The following is a 23831-nucleotide window of genomic DNA, read 5'->3' as shown; positions in this document are numbered from 1 at the left end:
GCGCTCGGTCGGCGTCGCCGGGCGGCTCCGGGCCGCTTCCCCCTCCCCCCCCCGCCCCGCCGCCGCCATGGGCGCCAGCGGCTCCAAGTCGCGGGGGCTGTGGCCCTTCGCCTCCCCGGCGGCGGGCGGCGGCGGCGCCGAGGGCCCCGGCGGGCAGCAGGCCCTGGCCCGGGCGCGGGCCGCGCGCGCCGCCACCCCCTTCGTCTTCACACGCCGCGGGTGAGAGGCCGAGGAGGGAGGGGGGGACGCGGGGGCATCGGTTGCCATGGCAGCGGGGGGGGCTCCACCGCTGGTCGGTCCAGGCCTGTCCGGCGCGGGGGGACAGGCCCTGGCCTTCCGCGGGACCGGGGGGACGAGAGGGCAGTCCCCGGCAGCCGGTGGCCGCGGCAGCCCTCGTGGTGCCGGCCTGCCCTAGCTCCCTTCCCTGCTCGGGGCGCAGGCAGCCGGCAGCCGTCGGCAGGCTCTTACCTACCCGCCTCCCCTCTCCTCTCGCCAGCTCCATGTATTACGATGAGGATGGGGATCTCGCCCACGAGTTCTACGAGGAGACAATCGTTACAAAGAATGGGAGGAAGCGCGCCAAGCTGAAGAGGATCCACAAGAACCTGATACCTCAGGTAGCACGTGGAGAAGGGTGGGGGAAAGTGAGTGCCAAAGCACCACGGTGACAGCTGGAGCCCTGGCTTTGCCTTCTCCCTTGGGGCATCTTCTTGCCAAGAAAGTGAAGGCTTCCTACTCACCCCCCCGCAGCTCCTGCTTGAGAGCTGTGTCTCCTGTGTGTCCTGGCTCACACCCATGTCACCTAGGGAGGCTGTGGTGGAGAGGGAGAGCTGCTGACACCCTCCAGCCCCCTTTTCCAGAGTGAAGCAGGCAGTGCCCCAGACCTTTAGAGCTGCCAGGCTGGGGAAGATAGCTCAGCTGGCTGTGTGTTGTGGGGTGCAGAGTGCCAGGCAGCCCTGCACGGCATCCCATCACTGACCACCATCCCCAAGGTGCGGGGTGCTGCGCTTGCTCAGCCAGTGTCACCTCGCTGCGGAGGGCCAGGCCCTGGCTTCGGGAGCAGCAGCCAAAGCCCGTCACCTGCTGACGCAAGTGTGCACGTTCCCCTCAGCCGCTCATTAGTGACAGTGGTGTTGACAGCTCTGCGTTTTGCACCTTAGTGCAAAAGTCTCCTCTTAAAATAAGCAACTGGGGTGAAGCTGGGCAGGGGCTGGGACACCGATTGAGGGTCTCGGTGCAGGAGAAGGATAGTCTGCATGTAGGGAAGCTTCTGGGGGCATAAGTGGAGAAAAGGAAGGGTCAAACCAGGGCTGGAGAGAGACCTTGCAGGAGTCTTTCCTAAGTAAGCAGAAAGGCACGGCTCTAGCGAGCACCTGGGGCAAGCCGTTGGTGTGCTCCGAGGGGTGAGCAGTGCCCCAGTGGGATGGGAGCCCTCTGAGCGCTGCGCAGGCAGTTATGGGGGGAAGGGTTCAGCACCACTTCCCGGGCTGGCGTTCTTGCAGAGACAGGCTTGGGCTGTGGGACTGACTCCTCGTCGATGTGGGTGGAAACTCACCTGGTTGGAAAGCTCGGCTGAGCTGGAGAGAGCAGGCCCTGAGCCCCCGCTTCACCCCCAGCCCCCACCTGCCAGCGGGTCTCCTGGAGCTGTAACAGGAGAAGGCTTGGACGGAGCATGGGAAAGGCGCCTGTAGCTGGCGTGGAGGGAGCGTGCATTCAGCAGCCTCCCCTCTGGATAGAAAGCTGCTTTTCTTGTGCACCAGCTGCCCTGGCTGCTTTCTCTCAGAGAGCTCTTTTCATTCTTTTAAATCCCGTGAATGAAAGGTGCCGGATGAAAAGCCCAGACAGCCAATATCTGCCAGTCACGCACCAGCTGCTGCACGGGCAGTGCCTGGCAGAGCAGCTCCCTCCTTTCTCGCCCTGCTGAGCTCCGGACCTGCCATGTGTGGCAGCCAGCCGCACTTCTCTTGGCTCTCCAGGGACAAGTTCGAAGGGCAAAGTGCTTTTGCTGTGTGTGGTGCTGTTCAGGCTTACCTATTGTCACAGCGGATTCAGGGAGGGTGGTCCTCGAGGGCACGGTGTCCTCTGCCTGTACGGGGTGACTCACAGGGCTTGGGGCTGTTGTTTGGTGGTCTCCTCTGCTCACCACTCTGACTCTTCTTCTCCCAGGGCATAGTGAAACTAGAACACCCTCGCATTCACGTGGATTTCCCGGTGATCATCTGCGAGGTGTGAGTTGCCAGACGTTGCTGCCTGCGGGTGGGAGGCCCTTCCCCACCGCCCCCAGCCTCAGCAGGCGAGGCTGCGTCGTGTTCCCACCCGAGGAGGACTCTGGGCGCGCGGCGGGGACGGCGGCTCTCCCCTTGCCCGGAGGTGAGAGGACGGAGCAGGCCGGGCTGGGCTTGGCTAGCGCTCTTCGAAGGAGATGGGTGACCTTGTGCAACGACTGCTTACAAACATCCTCGCTTGAGTCAGAAGACTAAAATACCTTTTGTAGCCTCTAGCCAACGTTTGATGGGTAACTGGAACTGCAAACAAGCTGCTGTGTGTGAGCTGTTAAAGGGAGAGCGAGCCTGCACTTCTCACCAGACAAAATCCCCTGCTTCTCAGGTACGCAGCCCAGGGAGAGCCAGGGCGAGGCAACGCGCTGCCCGGGGCCCCGAGATCCCTCGGGCCCAGTGGTTGGATGGCCAGTGTTGCGGCATGTCGCTTGACACGGGTGTTACGTGATGCTCCCCCGGGCGGGTCTGTCGATGGAGGATGAAGGCCGTGGGGGGGCCGGTCTCGAAGCACATCCAGCTGGCTGCTGCACTCCTCTTGGGAAGAGGCTGGAGATCAGATGCCGCTATCTTGGACCTCGGTCTCTTTCTCCTGTGCGTTTCCCCGCTTACGCCGGCTCTGGGGAGGTTGGCTTCGCTGCTGCCCGCAGCCCCTCTGCCCGCAGGAGATCTCTGCGGTCCGTGGCTGCTGCTGGCGGCAGCGAGGTCCCCAGCTCTGCAGCAGGCTTGTCTCCCCCGTTAGCAAGCCGGCTCCTGCCGAGCACCGTCCCTCGCCCACTGCGGGGCCGGGCTGCTGGAGAAGGCGTCTCCTCGTAAAGTCCTCACCCCCCGCTGCCGTCTTGAAAAAACCTCCTGGTGGGGTGGGGACAGAGCCAAGCAGGAAGGAAATCATTTCTTCCCTCCCCGTCCCCCGAAAACAATCGATCGGTGTGCCTGCCCCGGCTTGGAAATCTCCCTGGCGATGTGAGCTACGGTTCCTCCCGCGTCCCAGCTGGCGGCAGGAGGAGAAACGTGATGCACTTTAAAGGGAGGCCTTTCTGCTCCGTCTCAGAAGGTCCTGCTCTTTTCTCCTCTTTCCTCCTGCTTGAGAAGGTCGAGGTCACCTTGGCAGCACCGAAAAACCTCTCACCCCTGCGTGCGAGCCCCGGGGCGCTGAGCCAGCTGCTGCAGGGCCGGGGAAAGGCCTGACCCGTACAGCCGCTCCTCAGCAGTAGGAGCCACTGCCTCCCTGCTCGGCTGCGGGCCGGGCGGGCAGAGGAGGACCGGGCGTGGGGCAGTGGGCACAGCTTTAAACTGGGTCAGAGCCTGCTCCCCGCAGCAGCTGGCTCGGCTTTCCTCCTCTTTCATTCCAGAACTTATTTACTTTCTAAGCACTTCAGACGTTTGCTACCTCGATTTTTAATTTAAGCCGCTGGCACTTGGCTGCCAGCCCTGTCGGCTGGCATACATACGTTGGATGTATCCATCCCTGTGCCCGCCGAGAGCCGCTCGGGTGCAGGGCCACATTCCCGGCTTCGGGGAGATAACGGTGGCGTGGCTGTTGCCGTCTTCCTGTCACCACCTCTTCCCTCTGCGTCCCCCCACCCGCTGTTCCCATCGACAGGAGCGAGCACGGAGGGTGAAGCACGGAGGGTGAAGTGGGTGTGCTGGCTGCCGCCAGGCAGGGCTGGGCAGGGCTCCGGCAGGGAGCTCGTCTACACTGTGATGCTGGGCGCTTCTTTCAACATCTTTTGTTCTCCTGCTTGCTTGAAAGTCTTGTCTTAAAACAATCCCCCACTGAAGTGTTTCTTATTCGCACCACCTGCTCTCGAGTTTGTCCCGGGCCGGATCTCCCTGGGAAGGGCGTCCCTCGGGCTCTGCAGGAGAGCAGGAGCTGCTGTCCCCAGGAAGAGGAGAGAAAGCCGTGGCCAGGCTGCCTGCGCCGCCTTGCCCCACTGCTGTCCGAGGGCGCGGGAAGCTGCACCGAACGCGCCTCGGGTACGGGGGAAGGCGGGGGAGGAGTGGGGAGCTGGTGCCGTTTGCCTGCCCCGACGGGGAGCCCCTTGCCTGGCTACCAGCCAAAAATCTGCTGACAAGGCAGGGCCCGAACCCCGGGGGGGCAGAGACCGAGACCGGCTTAGCAAGGATGCTTTTGTCCTCCCTGACAGGCTGCCCACCCTTCCCCCACGGCGTCAAACATGCTTCCCCCCAAAAAACACGCCTTCTCCCACCCCCCACTCACCCCTGTGTCACCGGAGCGGCAGTGAACCTCTGCAGGCTGCCAACAAGCTGTGTCCTGCCCCGCTTCTTCCCAGTCTGGTCCCCCGAGCAGCCAGCCCCCCGGCCCCCTCCCCTCCACTGGCCTCCAGCCCTCCTGCAGCAGCAGGGCCTTGGGAGCACCTGGAGGGATCTTAAAAATGTGAAGGTCGCTGTAAATAATATCTGTGTCCACTGTGGTGTTGGAGCAAGCAAAAAAAAAGGAAAGTTTTCCTTTCAATTCTTTTTTTTTTTTTTTTTTAATGATTTCTGTGTGACGTTGTGCTTCCCCGTGTGGATGTGTAGCCGACCCGTACTCACTGACACTAGGCTCCTTGCTCCTCTAGCGCGTGGGTAGGACTCGTGGGTTTGGGAAACGTACACTATTTATGGTCCTTCCTCCCAGTGCATCTGTCCTCTTTTGTTAAATTTCAATAAAATTATTTGTAGAGCCCGCAAGTCCAAGAGAGCTGTCTTACTGGGGAGGGCGAGCGGCTGTGCCGGTGGGCGGAGGAAGGAGATGCTGGAGAGCCGAGGGGAGGTGGGCTTTGCGTGCCGGTCTGTTTGCCGCTAGCACTTCGAGCCTCCTTTTTTTTTGGGAGGGGGGTGTTCGTGCACACGTGGCTGAACTGGTGGTGAAGGATCCGTGAGTCTTGGCCATTTCCAGGTGCTCCAGTTTGGCACATGGCGCTGGCAGGAGTTGGTGCTTTATCGGGCTGTGACTCTGCTCGTAGCTGCTGTGACATCCTTTAAATATACGAAGTGTGTTTATATAAATGTGCGTAATTTTCTTGTTCAGCCCAATAGGGTTGGGGAGGGAGGTCTGGAGGGACCCCGGAGGCAGAAGGAACGCAGGCGGCGCGGGCAGCCCAGCCTCATGCCGACCTCTTCCCATCCCTCTGCCCGAGCCCCACAGCGGGGAGGATCCGCCTTGTCCGCTCCTTCATCGCCTGCCCTGCCAAATCAGTGCCTCATTAATCACCGGGGCCTGATGACTTTCTCGAACCTGGCGTGACCCCCTGCCGGGATGCCGCCTGTCCCCCGAGCGGTGCCGGCTGTCCCTGGGGCGAGTGTGATCTCACTTTCTGCCCCACGTCCTGCCCCCGGCCGCCCTGCAAATGTTTTCCTGCAGCCGCCGCCACCTCTCATCATTTCCTCCACGCAAGCCGGCTCGGAAACGAGCCGCTGACGAAAGCTGTAATGAGAGTGAGTGGTGCGGCGTGTCCTGCCAGCGCTTTGGCTTGCGGGGGATGAGGCTCGGGGACTTTCGCCCACTGATCCGTAGGGACCCCAACCCCAGGAGGGACGGATCGTGGTGGCCTCGAGGGGGATTGGGTGGCTGGGCAGGGCGTTATGGCTCGGTGAGGTTAAACAAGGTGGTGGCTGTGGCTCGCCGGCCCCGTGAGCATCTCCGTGTCCACGGGGGCCACCCCAGTCCCCCTCCTGCTGCCCGCGGGGCAGGGCCGTGCCTGCAGCCCCTGGCCTGGGGCGGAGGCGGGTGCCGACCTCCCCTCCTGGCCCCGCGGCCGCTCCGTCACCAAGCCGGGCTCCTCTCGCACCTTGCCCGGACCTGTCTGGCACGAGCGGATGTGACTAACACCCCGTTATCTGGCATCCGTGAAGGATTCGCGGCCGCCCGGCAGCCTGCATGGTGCAGCTCGCCTGCTCGGCTCACCCCGGCCGCTGCCCACCTCCACCCGGCTTAAAATCATCTCACGCTCAGCAGGGCGAGACGGGAGAGGGGAGGCTGGATCTGTCCAGCTGCCCCCTCCCAAAATCCAGGGTCTTCCCTGTGGGAAGAGAGGAGGGAAACTGAGGCAGGCGATGCTGAGCCCTCCTGGGGGCACGGTGGTGAGAAGCTGCATTGTGCTGAGGACTTCCAGCCCTCCCGGCAGTGGAGAGCTGTGACCCCTCCGGCCACCCTGCTGCTGGCGGGGCTGGTTACCTTCAGCGCACGAGGCTGCGGAGGATGGAAAATTTTAGGCATTTTTGCTGCCAGCGAAGGGAGCCTGTTTACTGCCCGGAGGGGAAGGGCAGCACCCGCCGGCGCTGGGATTTCTTGGCTCCCCGCAATCTCCCCCAAGGGTTTGGCAGCCAACGCCCGGCCAGTGGCCGACCTTCCCTGCCCCTTTCCCGGCTGGTGCCCAGCATTGCCCGTGGGCCATGCCGAGCCGTGGGGTGCAGCCGAGTTTTGGAGCGGCCGGCTGGAACACCGCGCCCGTCCCCAGTGGTACCGTCACCCTCGCGGTGGGAGCTTTGCCGTAAAAGCTGGCACCCGAGCCGGTCCCGCTAACTGGAGCCATCTGCGGCTGCCCGCGGCCCTGGGCTCGGCACTGCCGGCACCAGGGGCTGGCACCAAACAATGCCGGGCTCGGCACTCCCACCCACTCCCTGGGGAGCCGGCGGGCGGCTGGGGAGCGCTTCCGCAGATTCAGCACCGCTTCCTTCCCCCGCCAGCCCCGGCACACCCTCGCACTCTGGCCCCGGCCGCTTCCTCCGCGGGGGCACCCCGATGGCCCCCAGCCCACCAGGGCCAGCCCTGGCCAGAGCAGGCAGGGGACAGGCAGGACATGGTGACGGCCACACTGCCAGTCCCTGAGACCTGCCTGTCCTGCTGCCCGCCTGGGGGGACCCGCTGGAGCCTTGGCGGCGCCCCGGGAAGGAAGCCCCCCCTGTCCTTCTGCGCCTGCGACCCCCCTTGTTCCCCCTGGGCAGGAAACCTGCGGGGCCGCGGCTGAGTCAGCAGCACCGACTGCCCCGGCCCCGCACAGGACGTCCTGCCCGGCACAGCACCGCCCCGGGGACAGCACCGCCCTGGGGACGCCACTGTCCTGGGGACACTGCTGTTCTGGGGATACCACCGTACCAGGGACATCACTGACCTGGGCATACCACCATCCTGGGGACACCGCTGTTCTGGGGACACCGCTGTTCTGGGGACACCACCATCTGGGGTCACCAGTGTTCTGGGGACATCACTGTTCTGGGGTCACCACTGTTCTGGGGACACCACCATCTGGGGTCACCACTGTTCTGGGGATACCACCATACCAGGGACATCACCATCCTGGGGACACCACTGCCCTGAGGACACCACCACCCTGGGGTCACCACCATTTTGGAGTGACCATGATCCTGGGGACACCATCATCCTGCAGTCACCACCACCAACCTGGGGCCACCACCATTTTGGGGTCACCACCATTTTAGGGTCACCGCTGTCCTGGGGCCACCACCACCCGGGGCCACCGCCTCAGGGTCACCTCCGTGGCGGGGACCCCCCGCCCCGCCGAGCGCCGCAGCCCCCCGCGCCCCGCGGCGCCCCCTGCCGGCGCCCCCGCGGCCCCACCCCGCCCCCTTCCGCCGCGCGGGGGGGCGGGGCCTCTCGGGCCGTACCAAGCGCAGCGGGACGGGGGGTAAAGCGCCCTGCCCGGTGCCGCGGCCCCACCGAGGTGTGTATGTGGGGGGGGGGTCCGCCGGCGGTCCGCGCCCCCGAGACCCCGTGATGGTCCGCGCCGCCACCCCGGCGCGCCGCGATCGGGGCGGGGCCGTCGGGGCGGGGAGGCGGCGCCCCCGCGGGTGGTGCGCGCCGGGGAGGTTTAAAGCGGGCGGCGGGGGGGAGGCGGCGCCGGTGGGAGCCCGCGGCGGGGGATGGCGTGAGCCGCAGTGAGACCCGGGCGGGGGAGCCGAGCCGAGCCGAGCCGAGCGGGCGGGGAGCGAAGCGGGACGAGTGGGGCCGCGCCGCGCCCCGGCGCTTTGTGTGCCGGTCTCGGACAAAGGCGGCGCCGCGCCGGCACCCGGGGGAGCGGCGGGGAGTGGGAGCGGGGGGACCGGAGCGGCGGGGGAGACCGGGAGCGAGGGCGAGGGCGAGGGGGAGCGGGACCGGGACCGGGACCGGGGGCGGGCGGAGCCGCGTGGGACCGGGATTCCCAGAACCAGCCCCCGGGGGCTCTGCCCGCACCCCGCCGGGACCCCTCTACCCCGGGCGGGGGCTGTGGGGAAGGGGCTCGGGGCAGGGTCCGCCTTGGGGGGTGCGGGCAGAGCCGCCCCCTGCCTGCACCCCCCTCCTAACCCGCGCTGTCCCCAGGCCCCCGTTGGGCAGGATGCGCGGGGGCTGCGCGGCGGCCCTGGCCGTGCCCTGGCTGGCCCTGCTGGCCCTGGCCCGGCAGCCCCCCGAGAAGCCGTCGGCCGCCCCCCTGCTCACCCGCCGGCCCTTCCTGGTGGCCTGGAACGTGCCCACCCAGGACTGCAAGCCTCGCTTCCAGGTGTCCTTCGACTTCAGCCTCTTCGACCTGCAGGCCTCCCCCAACGAGGGCTTCGTGGGGCAGAACCTCACCATCTTCTACAAGGAGCGCCTGGGGCTCTACCCCTACTACACCGGCCAGCGCGTGGCCGTCAATGGCGGCGTCCCCCAAAACAGCAGCCTGTCCGAGCACCTCGCCCGCCTCCGGGAGGGCATCAGCAAGTACATCCGCTCGCCCGCCAAGGAGGGGCTGGCTGTCATCGACTGGGAGGAGTGGCGGCCCATCTGGGCTCGCAACTGGAAGCCCAAGGACATCTACCGGGAGGTGTCTCGGCAGCTGGTGCACCAGCGGCAGCCCACCTGGTCGCACGAGGAGGTGAGCAAGCAGGCGGTGTTTGAGTTCGAGTCGGCTGCCCAGCAGTTCATGGTGAGCACCCTGCGCGTGGCCAAGAGCTTCCGCCCCAAGCAGCTCTGGGGGTACTACCTCTTCCCCGACTGCTACAACCACGACTACAGCAAGAACAAGGAGAGCTACACCGGGCAGTGCCCGGACGTGGAGAAGACACGCAATGACCAACTGGCATGGCTCTGGAGGGAGAGCACAGCCCTCTACCCCTCCATCTACCTCGACCTGCTCCTGGCATCCACCCCCAACAGCCGCAAGTTCGTGCGGGCGCGGGTCATGGAGGCCATGCGCATTTCCCAGCAGCACCACGACGGCTACTCCCTGCCCGTCTTTGTCTACACCCGGCCCACCTACATCCGCAAGCTGGATGTGCTTAGCCAGGTAGGGCTGTGCCACTGGGACGTCCCCTGCCACCTGGGCTCTAGGGTCAGCTGAGGTGGTCCCTCTGCCCGTGTCCCATCCCGGTCCACGGAGTGGAATGGCTCTGGAGGTCGGTGGCTGCTCTCGCGGTGTTACCAGCACCCCGTGGTTTGGCTGTCCCCACGTGGGGTGGGGAGTAGCATCCTTTGGCATGGGGCTGGCCCTGGGGACCAGGAGGGGTGCCTGGCCCTGCCTCTCTCCCTCCAAGGGAAGGTCACGGTGTGGGGACCCCCAGCTCAGCCCCTCTGTGGGTGGATGATGGGGTGCCACAAACCCCCCTCCGCCCCCGTTATGGGCAAGGTGTCTGGCAGCAGGACTGGCATCAGTGGTCACCATCACCAAGGAAGTGCCTGGGAGGTGCTGCAGGACTCCTGGGTCCTGGCAGCTGGGACCCTGGGGTACGTGAGCCCACAGCCCCTGTGCTGTGCTGGCTTAGCGCCTGAGGAGGAGGGTGGTGGTGGGGAGCCTCGTCCCCAAGGAGCTGGGACAGTCACCTCTTCCCATGGCCTGGAGCAGGGATGGGTCTTGCCTCCCTGACCCCGCAGCGGGCTCTTTGGGGCGCATCGTGCTGGGGGGTGTGGGTGCTGTGTGGGGTCCGTGGGCACTAACCGGACTCTGTCCCTGCAGCCAGACTTGATCTCCACCATCGGAGAGAGTGCGGCGCTGGGTGCAGCCGGGGCCATTTTCTGGGGCGACACGGACTACACCAAAAACCGGGTAGGTTTGGGGTCAGCGTGCCCCTGGGGTGGCAGCTGATGGGTGGGGTTCACCTGCCCCAGAGGGGGGCCCCAGTGGCTTGAGGCTGGGGTGCCCTCTCCATCTGGGGTGCTTCTTTCCTTGGAGCACCCCCACATGCCCCTGATGCCCCCCTTTCCCCAGGACTCATGCCAGATCATCAAGAACTACCTGGAGGGGGACCTGGGCCGCTACATCGTGAATGTCACAACGGCGGCACAGCTCTGCAGCTCGACGCTGTGCCAGGGCCGGGGCCGCTGCCTGCGCCAGGACAGCACTGCCGATGTCTTCCTCCACCTCAACTCCACCAGCTTCCAGCTGCGGCGCCGAGATGGGGACCACTCCCAGCGCCCCCTCTTCTGGGCTGAGGGCCAGCTGTCCTTGGCTGACACCGTCTTCCTACGGACCCACTTCCGCTGCCACTGCTACCAGGGCTGGCAGGGCAGTGGCTGCCAGGTGCCCGCTGGCCCCCGCAGTGATGCTCCTGACCCCCTGGCACCGCTGGGGCTTGGGGTGCTGTTGCTGCTTGCAAGCTGGCGCTAACCCCCCCTGGACTGGAGCTGGGCCCCCCCCCCAGCACCCCCTTTCTGTCGCGGTCTAGGGGACCTATTTAAGATATCCCTACCCTGCCTATAAGGCAGCTCGTTATGGGGGGCTGCCCCTCACTGTGGGGGGAGAGCTGTGTGGTTGCCCCACCTCTGCCCTCCTTGCTGCGGGGCAGGTGCCCCCCATGGGGATGGGGGGGGGGGGGAGGGGCGGCCCTCTCCTGTTGTAAGGAGAGGGATGGGGGCGAGGGGGGCATGGGGGCAGGGAGGGGGTAGTGTGTGGTGCTGAGCCCCTGTGTGCTGCCCCACACCGAAGTGCTTTACCTCGAATAAAGCTGGGCGGAGTGTGAGTGGGGTGTGGGCTGATTTGGGGGGGGGGGGCGGGGCACAGGTCACCCTACTGTTGCCTAGCCCTACTCCCAGGCACAGCCTCCCTGGGGTGGCCGCACCGGGGGTGGGTGTGCAGCTCGGGGAAGGCGCTGCAGGGGTGAGAGCCTCCCCCCGTGGTGCCGCTGCCGCGCCGGGTGGGAGCCGCGGGATGCAGCCACGGCCGGGCCACCCACGTGGAGGCTGCCGCGGGACCGCCCCGGGTTCCCCTTGGCCACGCCTCTTGCCGCAGACTCCGCCCAGGCCGGGCCCCGCCCCCGGGCTGCAGGCAGGCTTCCCGGCGTGGCCACACCCCCGGGCTGCCTTGGGCCCACCTCCCGCCGGAGGCACGCCTTCGGCCCCGCCCCGCGGAGCGTGGGCCGCGGGCACGGCAGGATCCGGGCTGCGGGGGTGGAGCCCCCCGGGAGCGGGACAGCTGCGTGGGGACGCCGTCCTGTGCGCCACGGCCGGGGGTGGGTACAGCCCTGCGGGGGCCGGGGACACCCCTGTGCCGCGAGTGTCCCTGAACGCCGCTGTCCTGTGCCACGAGTGTCCCCGAGTGGTGCCCTCGCGTGGCTCCTGTCCCCGTGCCACAGTGTCCCCGGCGCAGCCCTGCTCTGCCTTTGCCCGTGCCCTTGCAGCCGCTCCCGGCGCTGCCCCGTCCTTGGGGTGCCCGTGGGCACGGCCCGGCCCCGCGGTGCCAGGACGCCCGACCCTGCATGGCACAGCCACGTTCCTGCCCGCACCCCTCGGCTGCTGTGCGTGGCCCCAGACGGTGCCCTCCTGTATCTGCTGTCCCCACGCATGCGTGTCCCCAGGCGGTGCCCTCCTGTGGCTGCTGTCCCCACGCATGCGTGTCCCCAGGCGGTGCCCTCCTGTGCTGCTGTCCCCACGCGTGAGCGTCCCCAGATGGTGCCTTCCTGTGCCACCACCGTTCCCCGGGCTGTGTCCTGCCAGGTCCCGCCCGATGCTGTGAGCTTCCTCCTAGCAGTGCCCTCCTCCTGCCATCTAATGGCCGATGCCCCGCGCTTCCCCAGCGGCGCCCGCCCGGCGCAGCCCACGTCCGTGACCTTGCTCCCCCCCCTGTCCGTGTCTGTTTGTCTTTCCAGCCCAGCTCATCACCGGCCGGTCACTGGGTGTTGACTCTGCGCATTCCTCCCCAGCCGGGCCTGCCGCCGCTAGTCATTAACTGGGGCTGGCACGCTGCCGTCCCCACTCCGGGGCCACCGTGCTGGGCTCCGGCTGCTGATAACTTTGAGGACTTCATGTGAGGAGGTGGGAGAGGTGACCCTGGGTGACTGGCACCGCTCGGGGACGGGGGTGTGGATTAATGCCGGCCCCGGCTTGGGCTGAGGATAAAAGCGTTGAGGTCTGCCCAGGTCTCAGCTCGTCTCGGCTCTCCCCAGGCAGCTCTGGGACCCATCCTGTGCCTGCTGGCACCATGGCATCGGGGTGGCCCTGCTGGGTCCTCCTGCTGCTCCTGCCTGTCCCGGACTGTGCCGGGGGGCCCGGCCCCGTCCTCGTCAACCGCCCCTTCATCACCATCTGGAACATCCCCACTGAGCGCTGTGCCAAGAAGTACAATGTCACCCTCAACCTGGAGGTCTTTGACGTGTTGGCCAACGACCAGCAGTCCTTCATTGGGCAGGACATCACCCTCTTCTACAGCAAGGAGCTGGGACTGTTCCCCTACTACACATCTGAGGGGGTGCCAGTGAACGGGGGGCTTCCTCAAAATGCCAGCCTGCAGGCCCACCTCCGCCAGACCGCCCAGGACATTAAGGTCACCCTGCCCAGCCCTGCCTATGGCGGGCTGGCCGTCATCGACTGGGAGAAGTGGCGCCCGCTGTGGATCCGCAACTGGGCCTCCATGGACATCTACCGGCAGAAGTCGGAGGAGCTCGTGCGGCAGCAGCACCCACAGTGGCCCCCCAAGCTGGTGAAGGAGACGGCCAAGAAGCAGTTTGAGCAGAGTGCCCGCAACTTCATGGAGCAGACCCTGCAGCTGGGCGAGACCCTCCGTCCTGACGGCTACTGGGGTTTCTACGGCTTCCCCAGCTGCTACAACAATGACTTCGACAGCCTGCCCTACACCGGGACATGCCCGGCAGTGGAGCAGCAGAGGAACAAGGAGCTGTGGTGGCTCTGGGAGAGCAGCAGGGCGCTCTTCCCCAGCATCTACCTGCCCCCCTGCTTCAACGGCACCAACAAGGCGCTCCCCTACGTCCGGCACCGCGTGGCCGAGGCCTTTGCCGTCCAGCGCGGCGTCCTTGACAGCGGCATCCCTGTCCTGCCCTACTCCCAGATCGCCTTCGACTGCACCGTTGACTTCCTCTCCCAGGTGACGGGGACGTGGGGACGGTGGACACGTCTCGCACTGATGGGTTGGAGCCGGGGAGTCTTTAGCTCTGCCGGGGCGGCGTGGGGGCTTTAGGCACCGTTGACTTCTCCTCTCCCCTTGGGTGCAGGAGGACCTGATGAACACCATCGGGGAAAGCGCGGCTCAGGGCGCCGCCGGCATCGTCCTCTGGGGCAGCCTCAACTACAGCACCTCCAAGGTGAGTGCGGCAGGCAGCACCATGCCACCGCCCGCGGGGACCCCCCCGTTCCCCAGCCTTGCAGGGGTGTGACACTGTGTGCCGTTGCAGGAGATGTGCCTGAGGCTGAAGGACTACGTGGAGGGGCCCCTGGGCCACTACATCGTCAACGTGACAGCCAGTGCCGACCTGTGCAGCCAGAGCCTGTGCTCCGGCCGGGGCCGCTGTGTGCGCCAGGAGAACAAGCAGGGCTTCCTCCACCTCGACCCCTTCCGCTTCGCCATTGACCTGCAAGTCGGCAGGCCCTGGTTGGTGGCCCAGAGCCTGGAGTCCATCGACGATGCCTCCCGGCTGGCCGAGGAATTCAGCTGCCAGTGCTACGATAAGTGGCAGGGGCCCCGCTGCAACACCCAGGGCTTCGCCGAGTGACCTTCCCCCCCTTGCCGGGAACACCGAGGTGGGCAGGGTGACACCACCTCGTGCCACACCACCCTCGCTGTGGGTTGGGAACCCGACTGCAGGGCTGCTAATAAAACCGGTAGGCACCCGCAAGCGTCTCCTTGTCTTCTGCTGCAGCACATTTTGGAGCGGGAGGGTCCCCAGCAACCCCGGCGGTGCCTTGTGATGCTGCCAAGGGCTGTGCAACGGGCCAGGGGGTGTGGGAGTGTAATGCCTCAGAGAAGCCAGGAAAATTTACAGGAAAAGACATAGGAATGGGGGGGATAATGGGGGAAGAGGATGAGGAAAGGGGGAATGATGGCGAGCAGCCAGCAAGTGGAGGCGATAGGGGTGAAAAGACGTACCTGTGCAGCTGTGGCCGGAGGCGCACAGGACCCCCTGCCCCTCCCCAGGCATGCAGGGCTGCAGCGTGAAACTGATGTCCCCACTTTGATTTTCTCCTGGATGACTTTATGCAAACCTGTTCAGCCCTGGAATGATAGGAAAGATCACCGATTTCTGTAACCCAGGCTGCTGACTCAGCAATACCTGTTTTAAAGTGATAGGGAGAAGTGAAACACTGCTTCCCCGGTCCAGCTTAGATGAAGGTGTTGGCATCTTCATCTGGATGTTCAACTTGAGGTGGGGGAATCACATACTCAGTTCCCTGATTTTAGGCCCTAATTTGGGCATTTTCTCCGTGACGGGACTGCGCTGCGTAGGGCTGCATGTTTATTGGGGACTTACAAACTTGCACCCTTATTTCTTATGCTGATTGTCATAAACCACTGCAAAGTGCAGACTGTCCTCCGCAGCATGTCTGACAAGCCACCTCTCACCAAGAAATGAATCCCCTGCTCAGTAAAAAGGAAGGGCAGCATGAAGCAGCATCTAGTTTAGATGCTTCAGTTAAATCCTCTTTGCTAAACTGCGCCTTGGTAAATGCTCTTATCAGAGGTTCTTCCTTCAGTTGCTGGTAATGGGTTGTCTCCTCCTGGTAAAAGCTGAGCCGTGGCTCTATGGCCCAGCCATGTCACCTGCAGGGCCCCAGGACTTGTGAGTTCCTGGTCTCCTGGCATGGCCTTGGGAGAATGTTTCTGCAGAAGAGAGGACCTCTCCTTCACAGATGTCATGGGGAAGAGCATCCGCGGTGCATGCGCCATACAACCCTCATCCTGCCTTTTGCTCTCTAGTGCTAAGAAACCAGGCTGGGATCTTCTCAGAAATGGTTCAACTGGCGGCAGATCAGTTGCTTCTGCTTGGTCTGTGGGCGGTGAAATAGGAACTCCCCCTGGGGTTGTGCTGTGTGAAGAGGACAGGGCAACTGGAAGAGGTTTATTCTGCAAACAGTTTATTACCAACACTGTTAGGGTCTATAGCTTACCAACTCTAATAGACTATTTATTGGTAACTCTGTTGGACTCTCTTATTTCCAAATCTTTTAGACTATTTATTACTAACTCTACCAGACTCTACTTATTTTTAATGCTAATAGTCTCCATTAACTCGGTACCAACTCTCTCCTCTCTACCTAGCGTGTGCCGCGCTGGGTCCAGCCCCATCACCTGCAGCTGCAGCGTTGGTGGCGCAGGTGCAGGTGGGACAATGTGGGGCTGTTGGGCTTTGGCCGTGGGGTGGCGTTGGCACGGCCATGGCAAGGGCCGCTGCCAGCACGGGCGTTGCCAGCCAGGGGTTGCCGCAGGGAGAGAGGCCAGCCCAGGGGAGCAGCTGTCGCCAACGAGTGGTTTAAGGCCCCTTAAAGAATCACCATCAAAGGTATTAGCAAAAAGTGATTTTAATAAGAATTTATAAAAGTGCAACTTATCAAAGTTCGATGGCAAGGTTCCCTCTGTCACTGACTACGTGGATGAAACACACAAAGGAAAATCGAGTTAGAATTGAGCTAGAATGATTTATACAGACACCAAAGACACAGAAGGGTAAGGAGGCCCTCCCCTTGAGTCATGAGGTTCAGAGTAGACCCCCCGGCTTTCTAAACTCCTGCTGGAGCTTAGGTGCGGCTGGATCCACCCCTAGCCCCAGACTTGGTCAACCGTTTATGTGCAAGGGATTTTATGTGTCTAGCAGCAGTCTAAGGTTCATTCACAGTTTTAAGGTGGATCACAAGCTTTTAGCAACATGTAATCATTGACCAATTTAACATTTACAAAGTGAGTCAATACTATACTTGTTATCGGCTACCTAAATCAATTCACGCACACAGGGAGACACAAATATATATAAATGTAAAGGTATACCTGTTAAAAATTCCCCCCGAGTTCGGTGAAATACTCACTTCAAATGTCTCAGCACTTCTCAGCGCGTGAGAGTTGAGCCTCAAGGAGTGAAGGGTTTCAGCCCAGGTCCTGTCGTCACCTTTCGGTGACGGTCCTCCGATTTTCACAAACTCTCGAGCTGGCAAGCTCTGAGAGGCGTCCCGCTCAGAGGGGGACGCTGGTCGCAGGCCGCTGCGGCCCGGGAGGGCTCAAAGGGCCTCACTGGGAACTGCTGTTCACAGGGTCGCAAGATGGTTGGCTCTAGTCATCCGTACATTTCCATCCTGGCCACAGTCCAAGTTGGTAGTTACTAGAATTCTCAAGATTCCACTGTTCCACTCGAGCTACGATTCAGATAAGGATGGCGGGGGATGACGAATTATCCCCGCTCTCGTTCCCCACCTGGGCCGGGCAGCAGGAGTTCCTGCTCAAGGGACGCTTCACCGCCCAACTCATTACACAAAGGCCAAGGCCCAACCGGATTTCCTGAGACCGCAGAGAGGCCCAGGAGGGGCCGGGGGGGAAATGCCCCAGACACCAGCGCCGCCGCTGCGCCGGGCTGCGCGGGGGGAAGGTGGGAAAGCCCAGCCCTGGTGCCAAAGGTGGCCGCTGGGGTGCGGGGGGTGCAGGAGGTGCGGTGCCGGAGCAGCACGCTGGAGGCCAGCCGGGGCCTGGCTGCTGGGTGGTGGTGCCAGGGATGGGGCAGCCGCCGGGGGGGGGCAGCTGCCTGGGAAGGGGTTTGGGCACTGCCAAGGCCGGGAGGTGCTTTAGCCTGGCGCTTTGTTTTTGGGGACCTCTGAGGGGGAGACGCCGGCGTGTCCTGCGGTGGAGCTGGTGCAGACGCCTCCTTCACCCCAGCAGCGGCTCCCCGCGCAGGCCGAAGACCTTGTCAGCTTCCTGAGGGGTGGCCTTCCTCCAGCTCCTCATCCAGGCGTGATGCAGCCGGGGCACTCCTTTTGGGGCCCACTCTTGGCTTGCACCTTGCCAGCACCTGGGGATGGTCCCTCTTAAAGTTGGGGTTGTAGTAGAAGCGCAGAAGCTAAAAAATGCAAAGGAGAAGAGCGAGTTGCCACCAGATCCTGCCTGGAAAACACTAAGGTATGAGAACTAAGGCTTTTGATCACCAAAGACAAAGGTGGGTATTGAAAAGGAATCTCAGGGGCATTGGAAAGCTCAAGCTTGGGCTGTCTCAAACATGATGATACGGTGCTGCTAAGTCATCACCAGCCTGCGTTTTTACCTGAGAAATACCCTGAGAAAGAAATGAAGGTGAGAACATCTACGGCCATCCCCATCTCTCCCACCAGCTCCTGTGCAGAGGAACTGATGTACCGTTCTAGGAGCAGGAGCGGCTGCTTCTTCTGCTGGAAATTTGTCCCTGGAGTCACACAGTTCACACAGCCCATGGAGGTCGAGCTGACAATGGAAACTTTCCGTGCTCTCCAGTTCAAAAACTCTCCCAGGTCCTCTTCTCGCCAGCACTTCCCTCTTGAACATTTCCTCACTGATGGCAACAAAGACGCCATCATCAACCCACCGAATGGAGTGGAACTCATCACTGTGGGCAATTTTGCAGAGCTGCTTTAGAAAGGAGAGGTCCTCAGTTTCGCTCTCCTCGGAAGAAGTTGGAGTGTCATTTTTGGTCCAGTTGTGCTCGTTCCAGGGTTGGAAAGACTCTTCTTCTATTCCTGGTCCTACAGCAGCGTCCCCAGCAGCTGGATCATCCCACCCTGGAGAGGCAGGAGAAGCTGAGCCTGACGATTCCCCCAGCTCATCTGAGGAAGAGGAGGAGGAGATTGCAGCTGGTGGCAGCTCCCTTTCAACACATCTGCTCTCATGTGGGCTTGAGCTTTCTTTGGCAACCATTGCTCTGGCCAGCCAGGCTTGGTCCTGCCAGACACCAACCGAAGGCTGACTGGTACCAGCTGGTGCCAACGGCGGGTTCCCATGGGACATTCTCAAATGCCACTATGGTGCATGGCGGTGACATGGCGGGGTGGCACCCACGACCTGGTGGAAGGGAGCAGCCAGAGGAGACATTGCTGAAGAGCACTTGTTGCTTTTCACTCCCAGAGCCACCGGTGGTGGGACTCCAGAGCCCAGAAGTCACTAAAGCTGTGTTGAACGGCTGTAGGCAATGAGAGGACCGTGCTGTGTCCGGTTGCATCCAGGAGTGGGTCCGCAGGGAGGAGCGGGGACGGCTGCAGTGCTGGGCATCCCAGTGCCCCCTTGGGAAGCTTTCCAGCTGGGCACCTCTGACACCTGCAGAAATGTCCTTACAGTCTTTGCTGTGCTGGTGGTTCTTGAGCTCCTGCTTCACAACCTTTGGCAGAGAGTGGGCAGAGCGCAGTGATGGGCATTTGGGCAGAGCAGGGAGGGTCTCCTGGAACTGCTGGAGCATCCCTGAAGGCCTGGCCCAGGGCAAGGTGCAGATCACCTGGACTTTGCTGTCACCCTGCAGTGCTGGATAAGGCAATAGTCTGGGAGAAAGGAGCGGTGGAGCGAGTGGGGACACCAGCATGACTTCATGTCTTTTAGCTCTAAAATAAATGGAAGGTCTGCTATTTCCTTGCCGCACCCCAGTGCTGATTCTTGCTCCCCCCTGGGGTTTGTGCACCCGTTTTGGAGACCGGGGCCTTGGAAAAGGGAAGAGAGGAGCAATCTGCGTGTCCTCTGCTGGGGAGCGTGTTGCAAAGTCAGGGCTTTGTAGCACCTGGCTCGGGACCCCTGATGTCCCCAGGTCTGGGGCAGCGTTTTGCACAGGAGGGATTTAATCGGGTGCACTTTGGTCAGATCTGTGTTCCCACTTTGCTTTGCTTCTAGGGGAGTTTATGCAGACGTGGGAAGCTCTCAAAATATGTGCAAGAGCTCTGATTTCTAAGAGTCTCAGCTCGACTGCTGGGCAAAATAATTAACGTGCTTGTGGACCCGTTGCTTCTACTTTGGTGGGTGAAATATAAACGCAGTCTGGGCTTCCGCTGTACAAACAGGTCGGGACAACTGGAAAAGGTTTATTGTCCAAACAGTTTATTACCAACACTGCTAAGTTCTGTTTCTACCAACTCTACTAAGCTCTATCTATTCACTCCATTAATTAGACACTATGGACTTGCTGCCGGCTCTCTGTGCTCTCTCTAGGATGTGCCGCGCTGGGGTCCATCTGCAGGGTTGGGGCCGCAGGTGCAGGTGGGGCAGTGGGGGCCTGTTGGGCTTTGGCCGTGGGGTGCCCTTGGCCTCGGCAGGGCTGAGGCTGCTGCCAGCATGGGCACTGCAAACCGTGGAGGAGCAGGAGCAGCACGCTGGAGGCCACCCGGGGTTTGGCTGCTGGGCGGTGGTAGAAAGAAGAGGGCCAGAGGGATGAACCTCTCGCTGCCTGCTGCTCCGGCAGGCTCTGGAAGCGTGGGAGCAGCTGCCGGTGGAGATGGATGGGCGCTGCCGAGGCCGGGAGGTGCCTCAGCCCATCGCTTGGCGGGTGCGGTCCTCACGGGTGGGGATGCCTGCGTGTCCCCTGCAGGCTGACCATCTGGGCTTCTGGAGGGGTGCCTTTCATCCACCTCCGGTGCACCTGGGGCTCTGCGTTTGCGGCCAACTCTCCTCTTGCACTTTTCCAGCAGGTGGGGATGCTCCCTGTTGAAGTAGGGGTTATAGTAGTAGAGTACCTAAAAAAGCAAAGGAGAAGAGTTAGTTGCCACCATACCAACACTAGAAAACACCAAGCTACGAGAACTAAGACTCCGAATTGCGAAAGAGAAGCATAGACATTGAAAAGGACTCTCAGGGGTGGTTGACACCTAAGGCTCAGGCTAAAATGTCACGTGATGGTTCTGTTCAGTCATCGTCAGCCTTGGGTTTTTGGCGTCTGGGAGCAGAGCAGTGTAGGATTTTCCATTTAACGCGTTCAAACTAAGCAGATAGAAGTGAACTGTATTTTAGCTGCGTTCCTACTAGTCAGATAGACAAACTCAAACCTTCCTGAAAACGACCTGAGAAGGAAATGAAAACCAGACCACTCGCGACCATCCTCATCTCCCGTATTACAAGGCCTTATCTGACGTGAAGGTCCGTCTCTCCCCCAGGACTATTGTGAGCATTAGCTGATGTGCAGAGCAACGGCTGTACCTTGCTGTGAGCAGAAGCTGCTGCTTCTTCTGCCAGGAATTCAGGCAGGGAGGCAGATCTTTGGAAATCCTGCTGCATTTTGGTGAATCCATAGAGGTTCAGCTGTCGAAGGAAACTCTTCATGCTCTGCGTGGCAAAAACCCGCAGAGGTCCTCCGCTGCCCAGCACCTCCTCTTTGAAGAGTTCTTCATTGATGGCCACGCATTTTCCACCCTCACTCCACCAAAGGGACTGAAACTGGTGGCTTTCCACCATTTTCCAAAGCTTCTGTGGAAAGCAGAGGGATGAGAATCCATTGGCTGCGCCCGTGCACGCGTTGGAAACAGGAGGGACTCGTTTGGTCTTGTGTCCGTCACTGCCGGGTTGGACATCCCACTCCTCCTTTCTCGCTCGTACGGCAGCGTGACAGAGCGCTCTTCCCCCCTGTCCTGGAGGGCCAGGAGAAGTCGTGTCTGCCGACTGCCCCAGCTCAACTGGAGGCGGAAGGGATGGTGTTTCTGTGGGAAACGGCTCCCTTCTCATTGCTTTTGTCCCAGCTGGACCAAAGTTTCCCTCGCTGGCCATCGCCTGGACAGCCAGGCCTTGTTCTGCCAGTCAGCAAGCAAAGGCCAACTGGCGCCGGCTGACTGTGGCTACCAATGGGATATTCTGGCTTGTCACTGTGATGCCCGTGCTGCATAGTGGTGACATCACAGTGTGACATCACAGTGATGTTTGACAATGGTGCCCTGGCAGAAGGGAGCAGCCAGAGGAGACATTGCTGAAGAGCACTTGTTGCTTTTCACTCCCAGAGCCACTCCAGAGCCCAGAAGTCACTAAAGCTGTGTTGAACGGCTGTAGGCAATGAGAGGACCGTGCTGTGTCCGGTTGTATCCAGGAGTGGGTCCGCAGGGAGGAGCGGGGACGGCTGCAGTGCTGGGCATCCCAGTGCCCCCTTGGGAAGCTTTCCAGCTGGGCACCTCTGACACCTGCGGAAATGTCCTTACAGTCTTTGCTGTGCTGGTGGCTCTTGAGCTCCTGCTTCACAGCCTTTGGCAGAGAGTGGGGAGCAGCAGGGCTGGGGCTGCGGCCAGTGCCTGGGGTGCTGGGTTTGTGGGGTCCCTCCTCATGCAGACGTTGCTCCATCTTCGCTGTGTGTTACCCAGACTAGGTCCCTCCTGGTCCCCTTTACTTCCCTCTGGGTTGTCCAGCGGTGCAGGGAAGTCCATTTCCCAAGCTGAATGAATGCGAGAAAACAGAAATCTCTTCCCATTTGCTGCCCATTTCTTCTCTAGACAGAGAAGGGCTCTGTGGTTTGAAGAGCCCTGCTTCTGCAAGGGAATGGGCGTGCGCCCAGGCGATGCTCCCCTCCCAGATTTCAGCAGTCTCCCAGGGGCTGCTCTGTAGGATCAGCTGGAAGGAAAACACTACGAAGGCTGTGCAAAGGAAATGGAAAAAAGGGGAGGTGCGCAACCCCCCCTTTCCTTGCTTTGGTTCCTCTGCTTCTCTTTGCTCTTTCAACTGTAGGAACGAAAGCAACAAAATCAATCCTGCTCTGTAAAGCTTTTGAATCGACCCCTCTCTACAGGATCAGGAGCTTTTTCTGTAGAGGAGAGGTCTCATCTGAGGCGGTGGGACTCGGCGGTTCTCTTCCCTTCGGCATGTGGATCAGCCCTGGGAGGTTTATGAACCCATGGCGTCAGTGTTAGGGCGGTGAAGGCGAGGACGCTAAGTGTGGGGACAGTGGGCAGAGCGCGGTGATGGGCGTCTGGGCAGAGCGGGGAGGGCCTCCTGGAACTGCCGGAGCATCCCTGAAGGCCTGGCCCAGGGCAAGGCGCAGATCAGCTGGACCAGCTTCAGAGGCCAACTGTATGAGGTTCAACAAGGCCAAGTGCCGGGCCCTGCACTTCGGCCACAACAACCCCAGGCAACGCTACAGGCTTGGGGAAGAGTGGCTGGAAAGCTGCCCGGAGGAAAAGGACCTGGGGTGCTGGTCGACAGCCGGCTGAACATGAGCCGGCAGTGTGCCCAGGTGGCCAAGAAGGCCAACGGCATCCTGGCCTGTATCAGAAATAGTGTGGCCAGCAGGAGCAGGGAGGTGATCGTGCGCCTGTACTCGGCACTGGTGAGGCCGCACGTCGAATCCTGTGTTCAGTTTTGGGCCCCTCACGACAAGAAGGACATGGAGGTGCTGGAGCATGTCCAGAGAAGGGCAACGAAGCTGGTGAAGGGCCTGGAGCACAAGTCTGATGAGGAGCGGCTGAGGGAACTGGGGCTGTTTAGCCTAGAGAAGAGGAGGCTGAGGGGAGACCTCATGGCGCTCTACAACTACCTGAAAGGAGGTTGTAGTGAGGTGGGGGTTGGTCTCTTCTCCCAAGTAACAGCGATAGGACAAGAGGAAATGGCCTCAAGTTGTGCCAGGGGAGGTTTAGATTGGACATTAGGAGAAATTTCTTTACTGAAAGAGTGGTCAGGCCTTGGAACAGGCTGCCCAGGGAAGGGGTTGAGTCACCATCCCTGGAGGTATTTAAAAGACGTGTAGATGAGGCGCTTAGGGACATGGTGTAGTGGGCATGGTGGTGTTGGGTTGAGGGTTGGACTCGATGGTCTTAGAGGTCTTTTCCAACCTTAATGATGCTATGAGTCTATGATTTGCTGTTACCCTGCAGTGCTGGATAAGGCAATAGTCTGGGAGAAAGGAGCAGTGGAGCGAGTGGGGACGCCAGCATGACTTCATGTCTTAAATGACAGTGAAGCTTAATTTCTCCTTATTTTTTAGCTCTAAAATAAATGGAAGGTCTGCTATTTCCTTGCCGCACCCCAGTGCTGATTCTTGCTCCCCCCTGGGGTTTGTGCACCCGTTTTGGAGACCGGGGCCTTGGAAAAGGGAAGAGAGGAGCAATCTGCGTGTCCTCTGCTGGGGAGCGTGTTGCAAAGTCAGGGCTTTGTAGCACCTGGCTCGGGACCCCTGATGTCCCCAGGTCTGGGTCAGCGTTTTGCACAGGAGGGATTTAATCGGGTGCACTTTGGTCAGACCTGTGTTCCCACTTTGCTTTGCTTCTAGGGGAGTTTATGCAGACGTGGGAAGCTCTCAAAATACGTGCAAGAGCTCTGATTTCTGAGTCTCAGCTCGACTGCTGGGCAAAATAATTGACGTGCTTGTGGACCCATTGCTTCTACTTTGGTGGGTGAAATATAAACGCAGTCTGGGCTTCCGCTGTACAAACAGGTCGGGACAACTGGAAAAGGTTTATTG

At 61.7% G+C, this 23831-nt stretch overlaps 3 protein-coding genes across 4 annotated transcripts; all 3 read left to right on the top strand.

Annotated features, from left to right (window-relative positions):
• The first annotated feature begins 52 nt into the window (after positions 1-52).
• Positions 53-4970, top strand: TUSC2 (tumor suppressor 2, mitochondrial calcium regulator). The gene is made up of 3 exons (XM_075159239.1): positions 53-219; positions 497-617; positions 2167-4970. Exons 1-3 carry the CDS (start codon positions 68-70, stop codon positions 2230-2232), a joined length of 339 nt encoding a protein of 112 aa, XP_075015340.1. The 5' UTR covers positions 53-67; the 3' UTR covers positions 2233-4970.
• A 3174-nt stretch (positions 4971-8144) lies between these two features.
• Positions 8145-11209, top strand: HYAL2 (hyaluronidase 2). The gene is made up of 4 exons (XM_075158465.1): positions 8145-8177; positions 8599-9541; positions 10208-10297; positions 10460-11209. Exons 2-4 carry the CDS (start codon positions 8615-8617, stop codon positions 10856-10858), a joined length of 1416 nt encoding a protein of 471 aa, XP_075014566.1. The 5' UTR covers positions 8145-8177; positions 8599-8614; the 3' UTR covers positions 10859-11209.
• Positions 11210-11816: 607 nt separating this feature from the next.
• HYAL1 (hyaluronidase 1) lies at positions 11817-14313 on the top strand. Of its 2 annotated transcripts, XM_075158464.1 has the most exons (4): positions 11817-12501; positions 12633-13567; positions 13695-13784; positions 13875-14313. In XM_075158464.1, exons 2-4 carry the CDS (start codon positions 12668-12670, stop codon positions 14190-14192), a joined length of 1308 nt encoding a protein of 435 aa, XP_075014565.1. In that variant the 5' UTR covers positions 11817-12501; positions 12633-12667; the 3' UTR covers positions 14193-14313. The 2 variants fall into 2 exon arrangements, with proteins under 2 accessions (XP_075014565.1, XP_075014564.1); XM_075158463.1 differs by having other exon boundaries at positions 11817-13567.
• Positions 14314-23831: the final 9518 nt, after the last annotated feature.

This window comes from Calonectris borealis, chromosome 10 (assembly GCF_964195595.1).
Source record: "Calonectris borealis chromosome 10, bCalBor7.hap1.2, whole genome shotgun sequence".
Lineage (NCBI taxonomy): Eukaryota > Metazoa > Chordata > Aves > Procellariiformes > Procellariidae > Calonectris > Calonectris borealis.
The sequence above is the reverse complement of the archived record's forward strand: the minus strand, read 5'-3'. Positions and strand labels throughout refer to the sequence as shown.